We start from the raw sequence: 21764 nt of genomic DNA on the forward strand, positions 1-21764 counted from the left end.
ATTGTCACTTTACTATACAAAAAAATAAAGCATTTACAAAAGAAAGTCAAAAGAAGTTACACTTTTAGACTACATTAGGAAAGTTACACAAGAGTCTTATGAGCAAGCAACATCATAAAACATCTCTGTATCTTGTCAGTACCACACAGAGAAATTCTGTCAACCATTATAGGTTGCAGTATTTCGTACCTGAAAGTCAACCCATTGCCCTCTTGGTTTATCATTTCCTATAAAACCCTGGCATCTTTACAAAACATGAAATTGTTTCAACTGAACATTATAGGAATAAAATTTTCTTATAGGAAATAAAATATAAAAAAGGTGACACAGATCAGCTGCCAATCAACATCAATGATAAATTTTTCTAAGATGCATTAAGTTATAACAATTAGTTCAAGCGACACTGTTTAATTATTTTGGAGATCTCAACATAGAGTGCTGTTATTCCAAGCAACAGTTCTATGGCATAATTTTATTTTACATATTTACATATTATGTTATTGTATATACACATCAAGAAACCGCTCCAGTCATCGTATCTCAGTGGCACGGCCTATTCTTTCAGGGAGAAAATTTCCCCTTGGCTTTTTGTTCACAGCAAAGGACACAGGCAGCCATTTCTTTCCACGCATCCACTATAGTCAAGGAAGACTGAACACTCAGCTAGTTGTTCTTTCCACAGAGTGATGAGCAGCATTAAGGATCTGGGCTGATAGATACTGTCTCTGGTTGAATGTTTCAAACGTTAGCTCCACTTTTGATTTCTGTGCTTATACAAGATCGTATGAGCCTTTCATGTTGGCTCTTCTCGCGAAGTAGGCAGTCATTCCAATGGCAGGTATTACTAAGGAGCATGCAAAATACATCACGAGAAGTTCAGAAGAAAAATAGCCCTGATTCTTCTCTCTTCCTGGAAAATAAGGAAATGGATACAATTACTGTCTAGTACAAAACAAAACCGTTTAATAATAATAGTAACACATTTTATTATAACACTACAACCAGTTCTCCTGAAAGAAGTGACTTAGAGCAGTGATAAGGACCCAGACTGCATATTTCTCTAAATTATCCAAGTAATCAGCTGGTGGTTGCTCTGGTCGTGACAGGTCTGAAGATGACACGAACTGATTTCCATGATCCGGGATTCCATTAGATTCAGGTTTCGTTACAGAGTGGACGCAACTTGATAGGAATCATTTACAAGAATAGGAACTGGGGGAAGGTGTTTGCTTTGGGAAATACAAATATGTACTGAAAAACTGTGACATTGATCACCATGAATTGAAAAGACCAACCAGTTCTCCAAGCAAACCTATGTAACATTTAGAGTGCAACCAGTATTTAAAAAAAAAAAATGGTTGCCCTCGAGTGGATCAGATTCCATGTGTTACAAAGGGCTTTTTTTTGCTGTAATCATTACAGAAGCAGACACTGGCGTAACGGATTCAAACTGCCAACCTTTAGGCTAGTAACTGAATGCAAACCAATTTCACCACCCAGGGACCTCCAACCGATATAGTCAAACACCATATAAGATAGTAAGAGGAAGAATTCTTGTCTATGGTTTTTTCAGAGATATATAGAAAACTTTTTGAGTTTTTTTAATAGAAAACTTTATGTTTTATATGCCTGAAGCAGGCCATCTTAGTATATATTATTCCTCTTCAGCATTTATACCATTCTTCATAAACTGAAGTTCTTTGGATAGCATCAGGCTTCATCTTAAATGCTACTTTCTCAGAGACGCTTTCCTTGACCTGTATTTCCCTCAGTCTAAATTAGGAACCCAACACACTCTCATAACCCACTATACATTCCCTTCACAACCCTTATGACAATTTGCATATGCGTGGCCTCAGTCCTGGCATATATATAGAAATCTGACTTTGGTGATTACTGCATCCACTCTAGAGCTTTCTAATCACTAGAGGTCAACCAACTAGATAATCAGGAGGGCTAGGTTAAGAGAAGTTAATTCTTTAAATTCTTGACATTAAAAACACTTCACAGAGTGATAATTGTTGCAATTTTCTGCTTTCCCTTGCTAGAGTAGAATGAATCAAAATATAAGAATATCTTATTCAGATGTCCATCGTAAGCACCAGTTTGATTAGACATCAGTATTGATGACCATAGTGTTTCTGGGCAATGGTATTTCTGTACCTACTATTTTATTTTCAATGCAATAAGTATTATCTTTCGTCTTTCAGTTTCCCTTGGGTACCTGCAGTAAAATTTAAGTTTCTGCTGACTCAGTTGCCAGGGCAACCTTCAAATATAATTTTCTATTAGCTCTATAAATTAAAAAAAAAAACCCTAAAGATTCCCAGCTATTGCTATCATTGGAATACATTCAAGCCACAAAAAAATTAAAACCCTAGCTAAATAAAAAAGAAGACTACTTCAGAAGACATGGGGGAAAAAAGCGTCAATTTTTTGTCTCCATTCACGTTTAGTTATTTTAAACCAAATTTAGTTTGAATTTCTAGCTGAGTACCTAATATCCTTTGATTTCATTTAAGTAATGAATGAAAAATGGCAAATATGTAAGTTGTTAATTTAATAAAACACCTAGAAAGACAACATTGTATGAGAGGGTTAAAAAGTGGAGATTTCAATTGTGTCCAAGAAAGCAATTAACTACAGACAGAATTAAAAAAATGTTAGAAGTCCAGTTTCCCGGGGCTAGGCTCAATTAAAGGCAGCCTAGAGTCCTGGTGGTGCAATGGCTAAGCACTGGGTTGCTAACTGAAAAGTCAGCAGTTCAAACCCACCAGCAGCTCCTTGGGAGAAAAGACCAGGCGACCAGCTCCTGTAAATATTTCAACCTAGGAAACCCTATGGGGGCAATTCTACTCTCTTACGTAGAGTCACTATGAATCAGAATTGACTCAACAACACACAACAACAACAACCAAGGCATCAATGATTAAAGAAAATAGGAATGAATGAATTTACACCTACTAGTAACTGAGATCTCAATCCGTCCAGAATCATACCCAGCCTCATCAGAAGCACAGATTACATACACCCCTGTGTCATTTTGAGTGATAGGATACAAGGTAAATGTTCCATTCTTTGAACTCATAGTAACTTTACTGGCAAGATCAACTCTTTTCAGGATAATTACTGCATGCAGATAATTAAATGTTTACAGGTAATTGTGTTATTTCCCCCTTCTTTAATATTTCTAAATGGATATATTGATATTGCCGAATTTCAAGGAGGTACTTTGAAGACAGAAAACATATAGTAAGGCTTGCAATCCTGAGAAATTTGGCCAGGTGAGTAAAATTTTCACTTGTGTTCTGACCTGGGTTCAAATTTCATTTACATTGACAAGTGGTTGCTAACTCTGATAGCCAAGTGCCAGAGGTTCTTAAGAGTTGACATTTATGTGCAGTACTGTTCACGCCAGGGCTAAGTTTGGCTTCCAGTACGGAATTGGAGCTCAGCGGCCTGCAAGGATTGTGGGAGACTGTCAAGGGCGGACATAACATAGTCTGCTTACTTCAGTAAGATCGATAGGTCCTATTGCGCATACATAAGAGGATTTAGGAAATTAAGGGACATACATGGAGTCGGAGTCAATTCTACAGCAACCGCTTGGTTTTTCTGCAGTCTCAACCAGTTTTCATCGGTCAGCTATGACTCATGGCAACCCCATGTGTATCAGAGTAGAACTGGGCTCCACAGAGGTTTTCAAAACTGGTTTTTCGAAAGTAGATTGCCAGACCTTTCTTCCAAGGGGCCTTTAAGTTGGACTCAAACCTCCAACCTTTTGGTTAGCAGATGAGGATGCTAACCATTTTCACCAGCCAGGGACTCCTTCTAAAGTCTAGAGATTCCTTTATGTTGTTCAGGACCACAAGTTCCACCCCTGATTTTTTATTATGCTTAGAAGAGTCAACCTAGAAAATATTCAGTTACTCCATGTTTAGAGAGTCTATTCCCTTCTGGTAGAAAGGAAGAGGGTCTATGTAGAACCCTTCTTTTTCCCGTATGCCTATCTTACTGCTTTGGGTTGTTGGTAGTTGCCCTTGAGTCGATTCTGACTCATGGTGACCGCAAGAGTATAGAGTAGAACTGTGCTCCACAGGGTTTTCAGCTGTGGCCTTTCAGAGGCAGATTGCCAGACCTGTCTTCTAAGGCATCTCTGGGTGGGTTTGAACCACCAGCCTTTCGGCTAGTAGTCAAGCACTTAACCACTTGTGCCATGCAGGAACTCGTCCTACTGCTTTAGTTTCCTTGTATCCTCCAGAGAAAGGTTTTAAAAATATGGTTAAACGCTTAGCAAATGGAAGACCTCAGAACCAATGATGCGTGGTCAGCTCTGAGAAAAGCAAATGGCAATTCCATATCCACCAATGATTAACGTCAACTTCCTGGCTAAGCTCTGTAGCATAGAACAGCTGTGCTTGATTATTTCAGGAAACATTAAAAAGTAACCACAATAAACATGGAATTCAGGTCCATTTTGACAACTCATTCATCTAATCCTGGGAATTCTTTACCATCCACCAAATCTCGGAACTATTTTAAAAAAAGACAAACTGACTAACCTTTAACATCAAGTATTAAGCTTCTTAATTGGGAGCCAGCCTCACTTTTAGATTCACATACATACACTCCTGCATCCTCTAACTGGGCTTCACGTATGGTATATGTGCCATCTATAGAGTTTAGCATCTTGTCTCCCGTCTCTACTTTCTTCTTCAGGATTATCCAAGTTTCTGAAACATTTCCACATGTACAGGAAATAGTGACGGTGTCTCCTTCCTTGATGCTCTCAGAAGGAAAAGCTGTGAGTTGCATGTCTTTTGGCACAACTGTAAAGAGAATTTAAAAGCCACCTCTGAGTAAGCGAAATATAAACTAATTCCACATTAATTTAATGACAGAAACGATAGCTGTCAAGGAGCTAATTTGTGTTTATTTATACTGTTGGCATTAAATATTTAGGGGGCAAGTAAAAAAATCAATATTGTTGCAAATGATTATGTTTTTAATAAGAGGAAGACATGTCTTATGATTCTCTCATATCCTTTAATATAATTCTTCAGCCAGTCTAGTGAAAAAAAAAAAAAGACGTTTAGTAAACAACTATAGAATTCCAATGTGAAAAAGAAAATCTGTTTTCTTGTTACGCTATTTTGCAAAAAATTTTCCTTGAAGTACCAAGCTCTTTACAGAGTAATAAACAGCCGGAGAATTCAAATAGGAAAAGGAAAATCAGTTTTTTTGTTACATTGTTTTGAAAATTTTTTCCTTAAAGTACCAGGTCCTTCACAGACTTCTGAGTTTCCAGCTAGATCCTCCCAGGTCAGGAAATTAAGCTGCACAGAGAGATGGGTTCCTTACTGGCCTTAACAATCACAACTACATTTACTAACTGCCAGGCAATGGACTAGTATTTGACATACAACATCTCTATTAGTGCAGGAACCCATGGAGGGAAGTACCTTATCACCATTTTATAAGTGAGATTCCTCTTAAGATCACCTATCTTGTGACTTGATTTGAGACTTTTCCCTCATCCAGGGTCACAGTACCATAATATCCACTCTAAGGGTTCTCTTAAGGTTGTACATTGCCCTTCAAAGGCTTTTCCTTTAAAATGTAACTATTATTAAAGCGAGGTAACAAGAAAGTCACAAATACCTCGCTGAGAATAATACCAAGGGGTAGGAAAGGAAATGACCTCTCTGGTCAAGAAAAGACTCTTGAAACCGAAAGGGAAGGCACCAGGACAAATCCAAATTGAGCACTTCGTGGTTTTGCCCATACCTGGCTGTGGCCTCAACCAGCCAATTTGGAGACTGTTTTGTTCTCAGTCCTGACTCTCCATCTTGGAGAAAGGGGATCTTGATATAATGTCTTAACTCACTCTCATGGTTCTTTGTCACCAGGCAGATGAACCAGAAGGCATAGTAACTGCTACCCGTAATCCCAGAATTTACAAAAGGTTTAAATGCCTTATCAGGCTTCTAAGTAAATACTAGCAGGCACCTTGGGAGATTCCCACTCAGGGACCACTTAGGCCAAATATGGTGGTTTTTATTCTAAATAATTTCCGAAAACATATATACCTCTTCTGTAGTTGCTATTTCAACAACATGAACACTTCCTCATTAGTGCACCTGGAACTCCTGGCATAGTTCCTGGAGATAGCTTTCCATTTGAGGTTAAAAGAATTTCAGAATAAGTGACTTTGGAATGGTTCTTGGGAAAGGACCATGCCAGGAGCTTTCCATGCAAAGGAAACAGCACCGGTTCTTCAAAACCCTCAATACATATTTTAGGTAAAAATTTAAAGAGAACTTTGCTCATAACCAGTTATACAACCAAAGTAATAATATCAACAATAATTCACCATCATGCTTTGTTAACCTTGAATAATTAATTCAACTTCATTTCTGCTTATTCCAGCTTGATTAATCCCTTCACACACATAAATACCAGCATCTTTCAGCTTTGTAGACATTAAGGTGAAAGTTGTATTTTCGGAAAGAAGCTGTAGATCCCCATTCTTTAGCTTCTTGCTCCACAGGATATTTGGAGCCAGAAGGCCATCACTAAAGCAGGTCAAATTTACAAAACTACATTCCTCCAGGGTGGAGGAGGGGCTAACCAGGATGGTTGTATCCCTTGGGGCAACTTAAAAGGTAAAGCCACTTGTTAGCTTAACCTCTTATACTCTGAGTTCCAAAGAGTTTTAATAATGTCACAAAACTAGGCTAAAGATTCAGCAGATTAATTAGAACAGTTCATAAACCTTGATAACTTTACCAAAGGAGATTTCTGTCCCTAATTTATCATTTGCATTAGCAGAATGATAGAGAGTAGAATACACGCATCATGAATATTTTCTAATAGAAGTTTGGTAGAAACCTCCTTGCTACCAAAGAATGTATGGTCACCAGTGGTATGTGTCGCCATTGTGGTAAATTAAACATGGCCAGAAATTATTTGAATCTCCTCTCATCAAACAAAAGTCTATTTGTCCACTCCATTTTTTTTTTTTAAACCTGGGTTGGCCTTGTGACTTGCTTTGACCAATAAAAGATGGAAGAAGTAACACTGCAGGACTTCCAAGCTTTCAAGCTAATGAAAACTAACTAGAAAGGCAACTGTCATTACCACCCTCTTAATACAAACACTGTGCTGCAGTGAGTAAATCTGGTTAAGTTTCCTTGAAGGTGAGATACCACCTGGGCAAGGGGAGGTCCGTACATCTCAAGCTAAGGTCCCAAACATGTGAGTGAAGCCGTTTGAGACCAGCCCCTTTAATCAACCTGCCGATTGACTGACTAAGCATAAGTGACCTCAGTTGATACCATATTGAGCAGGAGAACTGCCCAGCTGATCCCTTCCAAAAATGTCTACTAATAGAAGCATAAGCAAATTAATGGTTATTATTTTAAGTTTTGGGGGTGGTTTGCTACAATCACTATTTTGAAATTTCCTTTCATTTTTTTTTTTTTTTGCAGAGGTTTTTACTATCGACCTCATGTTAACTACTGCCTGGCAAACATGATAAGGAAATCCATATTAAATTGTGGACATATGATGTATGTACTTACCGTTAACATAAAGTGTCTGTGTACTCTGCCTTTGTTTGGGTTCAAACTCCATTTTATCAATATTTAACTTAGCCCGACAAACAAGAACTTTTCCAGTGTCTTCGGTGGTAGGGATGAAGGTCATTTCCAAACTCTTGGTTTCTGGGGATTGCCTATCCATGTCCTGGACAAAGTCTTTCTTCATCATCATAATACTTTCCCCCTTAAGTAGTTCAATCTCCAATCGGTCAAAAGGGTACACATCAGGAACCTTGCAGCTTACGGTGACAGGGTTTCCATTCACTAGACGATCACTCATCTCAATTTCTGGATCACTAGGGAACGCTGCAGATATCAAGCAAAAGTGATGCTTACATGTGACATTCAAGGAAAAACTGAACAAATACTTATTAAATGCAAAAGTCTCAAAATGACAGCTTTAACTTACCTGAGGGTGGTTACCAATATATAAAAAATGGCATTAAATTTAAATATTTATGATATTAATATAAATAATGCTGGAAACAAAAGAAATGCCTAGTTCATCAAGTCATCAAGTAATAGAAAAAACCACTGACATTGAGTCGATTCTAACTCGTAGAGACCCCACGTGTTACAGAGTGGAACTGCTCCACAGGGCTTTTTTTGGCTGTGATTTTTACAGAAGCAGGTGACCAGGCATTTCTTCTACAGTGCCAATGAGTGGGTTGAAACTGCCAAGCTTTAGGTTAGTCCCAAAAAACCAAACCCACTGCCATCGAGTCCATTCCAACTCATAGCAACCCTATGGGACAGAGTAGAACTGCCCTATAGAGTTTCCAAGGAGTGCCTGGTGGATTCAAACTGCCGACCTCTTGGTTAGCAACTGTAGCACTTAACCACTACGCCACCAGGGTTTTCTTTAGGTTAATAGTCAAGTGCAAACCATTTGCACCACCCAGGGACCTAAGTAACAAATACACTTCTTCCTTTTTTCTTCTTAGTGATGCAGTTTTGCTGAAAGCCATGACTTGATCTTTTCTAAGAAGTGGTCAGCTTCTACCATCTTATTTAGTAACTAGGTATTTTAAATGTTTATAAATTAACAGAGTATGGGAGTACTAGTCCCCTGATATTGATCATCTCAGTCTACAGAACAGCCTGATAAAACTGGTATGTATGACTTATTTTACGGCTAGAAAAACTAAAACTCAGAGGATAAAAGACCCATCGTGCGTTACACCTAGCAAGTTGCCAGGCTGAGATCTGAACTCGTATTTCACTGATCTCAGCTCCCAGGCTGGGTTTCACAGAGCCACACAGCCTCCCAGGATCAGAAAAGACCTACAAGACAGTTCTCAGTGTAAACATTTTAACTTCTAACGACCACATTTAGCCAGCAAGTTTTAAGTATTTCTCAGATAGTACTTGTAGTTAAAGAAAAAAAGAATATCAAAGATTTTGCTCATAAATAATAACATTATAATGCATTCTAGGCAAATCAATAGGAACGAGACTAATCTGGCCATCAAGAGCAAGAGCAATGCTAAAAAAAATTTTTCCCTAAACAAAGTGTTTCCGTAGCGCCATATCCACTTCACTGCTGGACCTCATTTCTGCTGGGGATGTGCCTGACTCAGCAGGTCTAGGCTCGGGGTAATATGATAAGGTCATAAAATTTACCCTTCTTTTGAGAGCTTCAAATCCCTTTACAAATATATTCTGACTCATTCTGGACAAAATCCTGATAGGTAACACAAGTTGGGTCAGGGTTTCTGGTGGAAAGTCTCTACAATATGTTCTCTTGAATTCTGCTGAATAAAATAAGGCAGAGTAATTCTCTTCTCAAAGAAATAACTTTTTGGTCACTTTACCAATTTTATCCCTCATCCATTACAAACTGAGGAATTCCAGCAATGTCAAATTCTTAGAGATTTGAGGTTGTAAAGGATTTTTATGAAGGTGAGAAGAACAGTAAGGAAAAGGATAGATCATATATTACATTGTAAATCAATATTAAGATGGAGTCTCCAGTGTCGTCTCCTAGTTCCGCTTTTCACCGGAGCTGTTACCTGACAACCCTCATCTCCAGTCTAACTTCTGTCTTCATATTTGGCTTCCTCCTACATTCTATTGCTTCATTTCTTTTCCTCCTGCAGCTTTTCAAATGTACCTTCAGAATCAGTTGGTTTAGGCCTTATCCCATTCAAATGGTTGAGGAGGCAATCATTCCCACCCAGTTACCTGAATAAGCGCTGACTCTTGATTGGGAGGTGTCTGACTTTAGTGCTAAGCAATTTCCCCCTACTCCTTGGTTACTACCACCTCCAGTTCAGTATGCACACAGAGGGAGCATTGGTGTGTTCAAATGAACAATGATCATATTGACAAGACACAAACTTAGGATTGTGAATGCTGTGTACATAAGCAATGTATACTTAAGATTTAGGCCGATTATGTTGCATCAGGCAATTCTGGTTCAGAGATTTAGGAACCATGTTGCTGTTGTTAGCTACTGTTGAGTTGGCCACTAACTCATGGCAACCCCATGAGCACTGGGATTGGGCCCTTATGATCTATATAGAGTTTGTATGGACTGATTTTTCAAAAGTAGATCACAGGCCTTTTTTCCTAGTCTGTCTTAGTCTGGAACCTCCACTGTTACCTGTACAGCATCATAGCAACACGCAACACCTCCACTGACAGATGGGTGGTAGTTATACATGACTGGAATCAAACTGGGTCTCCTACATGGAAGATGAGAATTTTAGCCCTGAACCACCACTATCCTCTTAATAGGGACCGTAAACCAAAAAAAAAAGCCAAACCCAGTGCAGTTGAGTCAATTCTGACTCATAGCGACCCTATAGGACAGAGTAGAACTGCCCCATAGAGCTTCCAAGGAGCGCCTGGTGGATTTGAACTGCCGACACTTTGGTTAGCAGCCGTAGCACTTAACCAGTACGCCACCAGGGTTTCCTTAGGAACCACCTTAGGAACCATACACAGGGCTAAATTCCCTTTCCAAACACATGGGTCTCATTGCATATCACAGACTTTCGTTCTTTTTTTTTCCAGTTGAACTTAAAAAAAAAAAAAGCAATAAACAATTCTGAAAAATACTTACAGTAGAGTTTCACCTGGATTTCTTTTTCCAGCATCTCATGCCCACAGGTCACTGCACACAGGTAAAAGTGTTCATTCTCCAAGCTAACAGGACTCAGGGTTAGCGTGGACTTGGTCCCCTCACTTCTCACTTTCCCACTGAGTGGGCTGTCTATCTGGGTTCTCCAAGAAAAAGACGGGGACTCACATCCTGTGACACTGCACGTCAACACAACAGAGTCCCCAATCTGAGCAGCAACTGGGGAGTCCGGGGAGAGCTCAACTGTAAACAGTTGCCCTGGGGGGGGGGGAGAGAACAAAGCAAAAGGAAAATAAGATTCTTTTCTTCTTTCACCATATTGAAATATATGGTTCCCCGCCACCCCCCCCCCCCCAATCCTCTTTTAGCTAATACCTCTGCCAAGAAGGAATGACTCCTTTCCACCTTGGAGCTGTCAGAAATGAGACCACATCTTTTTAAGAATGAACCCAGGATAGTCCATTGATTCACTCATTTAACTGAATGGATGTAGATAAAAATTTGTCAAGACAGAGGCTGGCATCTTTTCATAAAATAATCCAGTCTCTTCTCAAATGTAAAAATCAAGTCATTGCAGTAGCGGATAATAGCTCAAATAGTACGAGTTGTTCTTACGTGTCAGATACTGTGCAAACCACTTTACGTATATGATCTCATTTAATCCTCACAATTTTATGAATGGGTAGTATTATTTTTCTTTCTCCGTATTCAGGAAACTGAAGCTTAGAAATGCTAAATAACTGCACAGTTTGCAAGTTGCAAAATTAAGACTTAAAGCCAGGTGGGTTAGATTTAAGATCCAAAGCTTTTCCAGTTACTAGAACAACTAAATCAAGACATTCTCATATGGAAATAAAACAAGATCTAAGAGAGGTACTACAAAAGTTACAACAAATGTCTTCTAACTAGATATACCTGTCATAGACCTGTGGTTAGAGCTTTCGTCTGAACATTAGAGAGCTACACCGTTGAAAACCACACAGAATCAAATTGGAAGCCAAGTAAAAACTTAAGCATTATAGTGATACAAAAGTCACTTCTAAAATCTGTTAGTGATACAAAAGTCACTTCTAAAGTTTGTTTGATGCCATAGGAAAATGCTTTACAATTAATTTAGAGGCTGAAAGCTTAGATGTAAGGGCAAGGTCCTAAGCCTTGAATATCCAGGAAAGCTGTTTGGGTGCAGAGCTATCCCTGCTGGGTGCACAGGCTCCTTTTGGGCGACCGTTGTTTAAGGGGAAAGGAATTCCAAATCCTGGCCCTCTGTTCCCCTGAAGAAACTGGGAGTGATTAGCCAATTCTGAAAGTGAGAGATGAGACTCCACGGGAAAGAAAGAAAATTCTCCTCATTGTAAATATCAGGCTGGGGATGGAGGAAGGAAATCTCAAAAAAGAAAGAATCCAGACACACTGGATTTTGTCAGGTTCGTGTCTGTGCCAGAAGAAGTTATTTTTTCCCAATTAGTTTGTCTAATTGTGATAAGTTAGTGTCTTCCAAGTACGACTTTTCCTCAAATTACCTCAATAAACTGATGTGCGATTAGATTTTAACAAAGAGAGAGGTCATTCGGAACAATCACGAGAGCGTCCTAATTTCTTATATGCTAGTGTGAGAATGGGGAACTACAAAAACAGATCCGCTTCCTGACTGCGAACAGTTGGCAGATCATTCTTGACTGTAGCTGCTTATTTTACAATGTAAACTTGTGGTTCCTAGAGGGGTAACAGGAAAGCTACTTCGAAAGCTCAATTCTGTCAGTTCTATCTTCAGAAGTTAGAATGCTACCCTGACACAAAGTGCAAAACACCCCTCCCCAACCCCAGAATGTATTTCCTTTTCGCCACGGAAATGGCAAACAGTTTGTTAAGGCTGAAGTTTATTCCAGGGTCAACAATTAGCTTTACTGGCTTTTGTAGTCTAATATCTTTCCCAGGCTCTTGGGAATGCCAACCTACCAACCGAGTTCATTTACTAATGGTGAGCTTGAACTTTATTTTACTTTTTTAGCTGTCCAAGTTTAAGTTCTATGTTTAAAATTTCTTTAATTTAAAAGCTCCACTTAAAAAATTTTGTGTGTCCCTGGACAGAGCAGGTGAAAAATCTAGAACAAAATTCTAACTCAAAAAGAAAGACCAGACTTGCTGGCCTGACAGAGACTGGAGAAACCCTGAGAGTGTGGCCCCTGGACACCGTTTCAGCTCAATAACAAGGTCACTCCTGAGTTTCACGCTTCAGCCAAAGATTGAACAGGTCCATGGAACAAAACAAGACTAAAGGGGCACACCAGCCCTGGGGCAGGGACTGGAAGGCAGGAAGGAACAGGACAGCTGGTAATAGGGAACCCAGGGTTGAGACGGGAGAGTGGTGACATGTCATGGGGTTGTTAACCAACATCAGAGAACAATGGGTGTACTAACTGTTTGATGAGAAACTTGTTTGTTCTGTAAACCTTCATCTACAGTACAATAAAGAAAACTAAAAAAGAAAAATTTATATCACTATCAAGTAATGAAAACTGATATTACTTTACATAAATAGAAAGCAAACATTCACTGAGCACCTATTATGGGCCAGGCACTGTACTAGGCACCCAAACATTACCACACACACACAGACAGAGGCCCTGACTTTAAGGATCTTAGCTGTTTAAAGGAAAGATACATTTAAAAGATACGTTATTTTTGGCACTCACTAAAATGTATTCAAATTACCTATTTATATGTCTGGCTTTCCCTCCTAAAATATCTAAGACCTTACCCAGGGTAGTCTCTGTGATTTTATTCATAATTCCCAGCACCAAGCCTGATTCTTAGACTAAGGTTTTTAGTATGTGTTGAAATCAGTAGAAGTGCAGATTTGTCTATAAGAATTGTTGAGTGAACTCGAAAGAAGGAATGACTAACTTTGCCTGAGAGCGTCTGGAATTGAGAGGCTGACCTGAGCTTTGTCTTGACGCCCGGGTAAGGCTTTGCCAGGTGAAGGAAGGGGAGAGGGCATCCCGTGCAGAAGGTACAGCATGCTCTGAGGCACAGCGTCACCAACAAAACTGCAAATGTAGTTTCTGACCAGACTGTGAAGAGTTTTTTTTATGCGACTATTTTAAGAAATGTTCATTTTAATTTAGGTGCAATTAGGGTTTCAACTAAAGTCATATAAAATGAGCATCTTTCTGTTTAAGCGTCATAACTTTGGTAGCATAGGATTGATTCTTTTGGGGACAAAACGACAGCAGGGAGACCATTTGAACACAATTAGCTATATTCAAAAAGATATTGTATTAAAATGGGCCTGTGTTAAAATCATAGTAATGCCGCTAATGAATTATTTGACCCTATACAAAGTATGAACTCTACTTGGCCTCAGTTTTTATCTGTCTCATATAGTTGTGTTGAAGATTAATGAGACAATACATGCAAAGTGGAAAGGAGAATTCCTGGCAAATCTTAGGTGTACAAGCAGGAGTCATTCTTAATCTATGAGGCTCCATTTTCTCATCCATAAAGTGGATATAAAATACTTGCTTTTAGTTATTTCTTAAGATTACAGGTAATATACGCAAGTGCCTGGAACATAGCTAGGTTCAATAAATGTTATTTAAGAAGATTACATTGCAAGAATCCAAGCAAGAGATGATAAACTAAGGCAACGGAGGAGGACTGAAGAAAAGAGGTCAATCCTAGGGATCGTTCTGAGGTAGAACCGAGAGGATTTGACAATTTGGAATGGAAGCATGAATTCGGGAGTACATGGTAGTTCAAATCTTGGGAGTTTATAGTGAGAAGAGGGCCAGAGATGAAAGCTTGTTAACATCATTATAACACGGGGCTGGCAGAAGAGCATAAACCAGGGAATGAGACAGTGAAGGACAATATGAGATGGAAAAGAAGCAGAAAAGTAGACCCATAAGGAAGCAATTTTTCACACTGAAACCATTTCACTATTGCTCTACTACCAATGGCAGCACCTTTCTTAACCCTTTTGCACATTCTACTTACCTTGAACAACTAATTCCACTTCTTTTCTGTCTCTCCCAATCAGATTAATTCCTTCACATACATAAGTTCCAGAATCTTCTACCCTCATGGCAATTAAGGTGAGAGTTGCATTCTCAGAAAGGGGCTGTAGATTCCCATTATCTAATTTCTTGCTCCAGAAAATCTTTGGAGCTGGCAGGCCCTCACTGGAACACACCATGGTCACAGAGTCACCTTCCTGCAGAGTTGTGGAATGGCTCACAAGGATAACTGTATTCTTGGGTGATACTGAAAAGGCAAGGCACAATATCAACCATTGCTAAGTATTATCTTGATCCGATAGGGATAGTATATATTTTTTTCATAGTCTGTATTTACGTACTTCCAACAATTTGATGAACTTATGCTGCCAAATTAATATAAAGAACTGCTGAATCATTAAAAAATGGTCAATCCAGTTTCGGAATAACTCGAACGAGTTACATTTTTTGATGTTTCGTGTTTTTACACGGTCATAGATTCAAAATTCAGGAAGGATCTTTACAGTCATCTAGTTCAATCTCCCACCTACGGTAAATATCTAAACACCCTTGCCGGTTGCTCATCCAAGTCATCTTCAGTACTGACAGAGAGTGGCAACACACCACCTGACAGAGCAGTCAATTTGATTTTTGGACAGTTCTAATTATCAGAACATTTTCCCCTATATTGAGTGGACTCTTTCTCTTTGTAACTAAATCTTACACATTGGTCATAGTTCAGCCCCCAGCTGTTACACGGAATGAATTAAACCCTTCTTTCATTTGACTGTCTTTTAAATACTTAATTATAGCTCTCTTTTCCAAGTATTGTCTTCTCCAGGAAAAACACCCCCTATCTTGACTATTTATTCTCAAAACGTTGCTAAAAAGCCTTTCCATCTTGGTCTCTTTCTGTTAAGCATACTATCTGTAGTGAGACTCCTTTTAAAATGTGGCCCCCAGAGCTGAACTCAGCATTTTAGTCTAGAACAAAGCAAGTGAGTCTACTTGTGGGACTACTCTCTAGCACTTCAAGACTGTCTTAAATCCCCTGGCAGTCTCCTAGGGCCTGGGGGCATTCAAACCCCATCACCTCTCCTACCAGACGCACATGTGGATATGTGTGCACACATACGCATGCACGCACACACACTGAGAATAAGGGCTCACCTTCTCAAATCTCTATAGCTGTGCAGCTAATATTTCAAGGCATTTTATGAGAGTTTACAAAACATCGTTTAAAAATATTTCCTTGTTTGATCCTATTTACTACAATCTAATCAGGTGATATCATTCCCTTTTTACAGATTGGGAAATGGAGGCTTAGAGAAATTAGGCAAGTTCACACAGTTAATGGAGCCAGAACTTAAGCTGTCTTCTCAACTCAAATCCAGTGCTCTTTTCTTTGAATTATGCTGATGGCAACTGCTACGTTCACTATAAACACAAATGGAGTAAAAACTACATTTTTCTTTTTTTGCATTTAGTTGCTAAGTTTATTGCTATTCACCAGAATCTAAATTCCCGTAAAGACTAGGCTGTATACACAAGTACTTACTGTAGACTTGCAGTTCTTTTGTGGTCTGTCTTTCTCTGGTCACAGGATCAGCTTCATCAGTTTGACCAATGTTTAATTTAGCTCGACAAACAAAGGTTTTTCCAATATCCTCGATGACAGGAGTAAAGGTTACTTCTAAACTCATGTTTTCCAGGGACTTCAAGCCCATGCCCTCCAGAAACTCCTGATTCTTCAGGAGACTGTCATCCTTCAGTAACTCCACCTCCAGCCTATCAGATGGGTAAACATCAGGGATCAAACAAATGATGGTGGCCGTCTTTCCAACCTCCAGTGTGCCACTCCAATAGATCTCTGGGTCTTTAGGGAGTGCTGAAAAGACCAAATGAATAAATGTGAGTGGGCTTTTTGCTTATGTTACAGAAGATTCCTTACTATTTTAACACAAAACAAACCAAGTCTAATGCTTTGGTTAATACAGTTTTAACACAGCAGAATCCATTGTTTAAATAGCCTTCCATAGGTTTGGGTGGGTTCAAGAAGCAAGAATCAAAATCAGCCATCTTTTGAAGGGCTCTATTTTCCTGTATGTACTGGCTGCCTTGGTTGAACAAATGGTTAATCACTTGATTACTAATCAAAAGATCGGTGGTTTGAACCCCCCCAGATATGCCTCAGAAGAAAGCCCTAGTGCTCCGCTTCTGAAAGGTAACAGCCTTGAAAACCCTGTGGAACACAGTTCTACTCCGCAACACACGGGGTCACCATGAGTCAGAATTGGCTTGATGGCAATTAGTTTGGGGTTTTTTTTATTTGCTCCTGTGTGTGTTAAGGGGTGTGTGCTATTGGTGTAAAAGAAGAGACAAAAAGGGAATGTTTACTGAATACTCATATGAGCCAGTCACTGTGTTACACATTTAGCATAAATGATTTTATTTTACCTTTACAAAAACCCCAAAAGATTGAGACCACATTTCACAGGTAAGAAAACTGAGGCTTAGCACATTCGTGTAACTTGACTGAGGTCTCACAGCTACGTAAAGCTGGGATTTAAACTCAGGATTTCTACTATTTTGCATTGCTACTGCAGATTCATATTATGTTATGTCATTCTCTTGTTTTAGCCAGGGCAGATGTACTTTCATTTTACAGGTTAGGAATCTGAGGCTCAGAATGTCATTGCAAAGCATAGTTATCAGGCAAGATATGCGAAGAGACGAAAAGTGCAACTTTAAATAATTGGCTTCTGAGAATGGTGCCTCTGACAGGAATTTACCCACTGGAAAGAGACACCTGTACAATCTTAAATTCAGGTTTTCCTCCTGAAACACCTAGCACAATGTCCCAACCAGTGCTCCACTGGAAACTCCTAGTTCCAAGGGGACGCACTATTTCAGCTGTGTCAGTCAGCCACGGCCTCCTATGCAGGGGCGACCATTTCATTATAAAACATTGTGATGGTAACACGTGGTTGGCCCTATGCAGTAAGAAGAATACAAAGGCCCCAACTCTAAAGAATAATACGATTGAATGTGGAGTGGAAGCAGGACTGTTAAACATAATAAGAAACAGACATTCTTGGAGAAAAACCTCAGGCAAAATAATTAAAGCCACAAGGGTCTTTTCTTTTTTACAACTCTGACTTTTTTGGTATTTGTGGGCAAAGGTGAAGGAACTGCCAATGCTGCTACTAATGAAAAAGCTCAGTAGTTTTTCATTTTTTTCACCAACAATTTCTGACCCTCATATGCTGTGAGAAATGTGCCTATAATCCACACAGTTCCATGTCAGGTAATGTAAGAATTTGCTACTTTTGCCTGTGTTTACATAAAGAGGCCTTTCAAGGGGCTTAGGGGACGATAGAGACGCCAACTGTGCGTGCGGGACCAGCGAGATTGAAAGCAGCGGGGAGGTGCAGTTTCTTGGAAGCATTAGCAGCACATGGCGCTTGCTGAAGACTCAATTAAGGTTGACTGGGCAAAGTCAGGCAGGCTCCAGTATAGCAGAAAAGAGCCAACATCGTTCTAAGGTAGTCACAGGAGGTCTTCCTGAAGAAATGACCGTAAATGGATGCAGTTTTTTTAGAAAGAGCTGTCATCAGTAACCAAGAGCAGGTGATTTATTTCAGGTTAGTGTTTACTCCTCTTGCTAATTTTGTGTGCTGAGACTGGACCAGGATGCATTTCGGTAGGCTAAACCACCAAATTAAGGTAAATTAGAGGTGCTCATTTATGAAGCAAATTGAATTCATTACACAAATATCCATGAGGTTCAGCATCAAGGCTTATTCGGACCAAAAAAAAAAAAAAAAATCCTAACTTTATCTAGACCAAAGTCAAATATTTGCAGATATTTTTCTCACATCTAAAGGGAAAGCTGTATTATAGATCTTCTACTTAATATTTAAACTAGTTTCAAGCACCAAATTATGTATTATAGATCTTCTACTTAATATTTAAACTAGTTTCAAGCACCAAATTACATAAATAAATGGGAAACCCTTAAAGGATGTAATTCGTAAATCATTTAGACACATGGCCAAGTAAGCATGTTAAGACATAATCAAATGCAAATATTTTAAAGACTAAATAAATAAAGAGAACGCTAGAGATTTTATTTCATAGCTAAGAAAACCAAAGCCAAGGTCAGATCTTACTCCTGACGGCCATGTTTGCAGTAAAGTTGGAAATAGAAGCCAAAATTTAAGTTCCTGATCTAGTACTAGACTCAGTTGTCTCTAGCTATCTTGATGCAGTAAGCCCTATAGCCAAGAATCTGAATATGAATATTTGCCTTTTCAAAAATTATCTTAAAGCAAAATTGCGAGAAAACCAAAGAGTTTCCGAAGCACTCACAGTAGATTTCCACCTGGTTTTCTTTTTCTAGCTTCTCATCTCCGCAAATCGCTGTGCACAGGTAAGAACATTCGTTGTCAAAACTAACAGGATCCATGGTCAGCGTGGACTTGTTCCCCTCACTCTTCACCTTCCCATTCAGCGGACTGTCTATCTGGCTTCTCCAGGAGAAAATTGGGAAGTCACAGCCTGTGGTGCTGCAAGTCAGTGAGACCGAGTCACCAATCTGAGCAAAAATTTTGGCCTCAGGGGAGATCTCGACTTTAAAAGCTTGAGCTGCCAAGGCAAAAAGAGAAAAAGCAAACTTACCTCTGGCTTATTTAGTATCCTACTCCCTCGTCTCTGTTCTAGCATAAGGTCTAAAATACCATCTGGCTGATCTCTTTCCTAAGCTGAATCAAACAAACTGCAAAGCAGCCAAAAGGCCCTGACTTCTTTGCCACAGGGGGTGTTGGAATCATCTTTACTTAGGACGACTCTCAGTTCCAGCCTTGATTTCCATGCATCAGCTGTTTTATGATTTGCTAAGTTTGAACTCATTAAGAACAGGAAACTAACTGCTAGAGATAGAATCCAAATTACTCATTTGACGCTGGAAAAAAAAAACATCAATTTGCAGTTCGAACTATGACAATATAATTCTGTGTAACAAAACCCAATGGCACGTTAAAACTTAAGTTTTCCCACTATTTAAAACCCCTAGTTCTTTTCTTCACTACCATAGTACTACTAAAGCCAAAACCAGGCAAAAATGGAGTGTTAGCCTTTGAAACAGAAACAAGGAGAAGCACTTACAAGCTGCAAACACCAGCCACAGTAGATTTGAAGTTCTCAAGATCATGACCATCTTCTGAGGCATTTTAAGTTCCTTCTGCGATGGGAAAATAACCAGTTTCCTAAACCCCTCTTTCTGTCCCACTGACACTGCCGGGGAAAAGTCTCCAACTCCTAAAGCCAGTGAGGCTCAGTGAGGAGTGAAATGGAAAGTCTGCTCTTTATAAAGGGTCTTGTTGCAGAGGCGGAGGGAAATCCCTTCAAGGGGAAACCCGAGGCAGAGCCAGGGAAAAAAGTTTCACTGACACTGAGCCAAGTCCCAGCATTAACTCTTTCAGTTGCTCTCAGGACAGAAACTACTCTCTGCAGCCTGGAAAAGAAAACACTTCCAAGGCTATCAAAATTCAGCATTTTATTATTATTTTTTTTTTTTAGGAGTTGATTTTGAACCCCAAAATGATATCTTTGCTAGAAAAACATAAGGTAATACTTAGTAGAACTAGGCTTTCTGAATCCATAGAAGGAGAAAAAACGGTGGGGGGTGGGGGCAGTTGGGCCGAGGAGAGAAAATAGTAAATCTGACTCTAGTTTTTGAAGTGGATAAATAATCAGTGTGTCATGTGGACTGATTTTTTTTTTTTCCATAAAGAAGCTATATCTGCAATTCTAAAATACAGATGAAATTTTTTCTTATAAGAAAAAGGGAGAGTTTCTTTTGATGAGTCATTTTCAAAAAGGGAGACAGCATGACTTCTTAATTTTATGTTTCTTATTCATAAATATAGGAAACCCTGGTGGTGTAGTGGTTAAGTGCTATGGCTGCTAACCAAAAGGTTGGTAGTTTGAATCTACCAGGTGCTCCTTGGAAACCCTATGGGGCAGTTCTACCCTGTCTTCCTGGGTCGCAGTGAGTCGGAATCAACTCAAGGGCAATGAGTTTTTTTCTTTTTTTGGTATTCAAAAATATGGCTCTTTGGACAACAAACATCAGTTGTCTGAAATGATGTTCTTGAGTAGACAGTAAAGGTATGTAACTAAATTTTGCCACCAAAGTAGGGGTAATAATTTTTTCTCTTTGTTTCAGAGAAGTCTCCAGGCCCTTGATTCAAGTGCTGGGTAATTGGAAGTCTTTTGCAGACTTAAATGCAAATGTATGGAATTCATCTGAGGTGGTAAATCTCTTGGGCTATGGGATTTAACCACAAACCCCAGTTAAAGCATGAAAAATCATGTTTTTCCTATATGGGAGGGAATGAGAACCAATTTTATGTTATCTCCACCCCACCCTTACCCCTAGCCCCATGAGATGACTTTTTTTAAAAGCTCAATTATCCAGCTGTTTTAACGCTGCGCACTTATAGCCCAAGTCCTTTCAAAATGCTTGCTCATCAAAAAAGAAACCGGATTAGCCACTTCCTTGTGTTATATATGTGAAAGTCTACCTCCCCCAGTGGAACATCAGTTCCTTTCAAGGCAGAGACCAGTTCTTGTCCATCTTTGTATCCACCTCTAACTTCCCAAAATCCACTGCATGGCTTAATGATATCTACTGCATGATTTAGCACTGCTCCACCAGGGCTCCAGTTAACTCTTAGTGAATACAAAAAAGTACCATAATAAATATTATAAATTTAAAATTTGTAAAAGAATCTTCCAAAATACTAGCAACGATATGCAAATACTGCATGAGAAAAATGTTAGATTCTACAAGAAAATTCCAAAGTTCTTCATCTATTTATTAAATGTTAATATTGAGTATCTACTATTTTTCAGGCACTGTGTTAAGGTTTCCAAGGCAGAGAAAATCCCTTCTGTATAAGAATTCACAGACTCACTTTGTGGAGGCCTTGTGACACAGTGGTTAAGAGCTCAGCTGCTAACCAAAAGGTTGGCAGTTTGAATCCACCAACCGCTCCTTGGAAACCCTAAGGGGCAGTT

The 21764-nt window shown here is 39.3% G+C and overlaps 1 protein-coding gene across 1 annotated transcript; it reads right to left on the reverse strand.

The window, feature by feature from the left end:
* Window positions 1-305: 305 nt before the first annotated feature.
* Window positions 306-20036, reverse strand: VCAM1 (vascular cell adhesion molecule 1). The gene is made up of 8 exons (XM_010589508.3): window positions 19848-20036; window positions 19053-19328; window positions 16240-16569; window positions 14683-14949; window positions 10669-10944; window positions 7584-7907; window positions 4563-4829; window positions 306-910 (listed from the first exon to the last, which is right to left on the reverse strand). Exons 1-8 carry the CDS (start codon window positions 19909-19911, stop codon window positions 771-773), a joined length of 1944 nt encoding a protein of 647 aa, XP_010587810.2. The 5' UTR covers window positions 19912-20036; the 3' UTR covers window positions 306-770.
* Window positions 20037-21764: the final 1728 nt, after the last annotated feature.

This window comes from Loxodonta africana, chromosome 3, assembly GCF_030014295.1.
Source record: "Loxodonta africana isolate mLoxAfr1 chromosome 3, mLoxAfr1.hap2, whole genome shotgun sequence".
NCBI classification, from domain to species: Eukaryota; Metazoa; Chordata; class Mammalia; order Proboscidea; family Elephantidae; genus Loxodonta; species Loxodonta africana.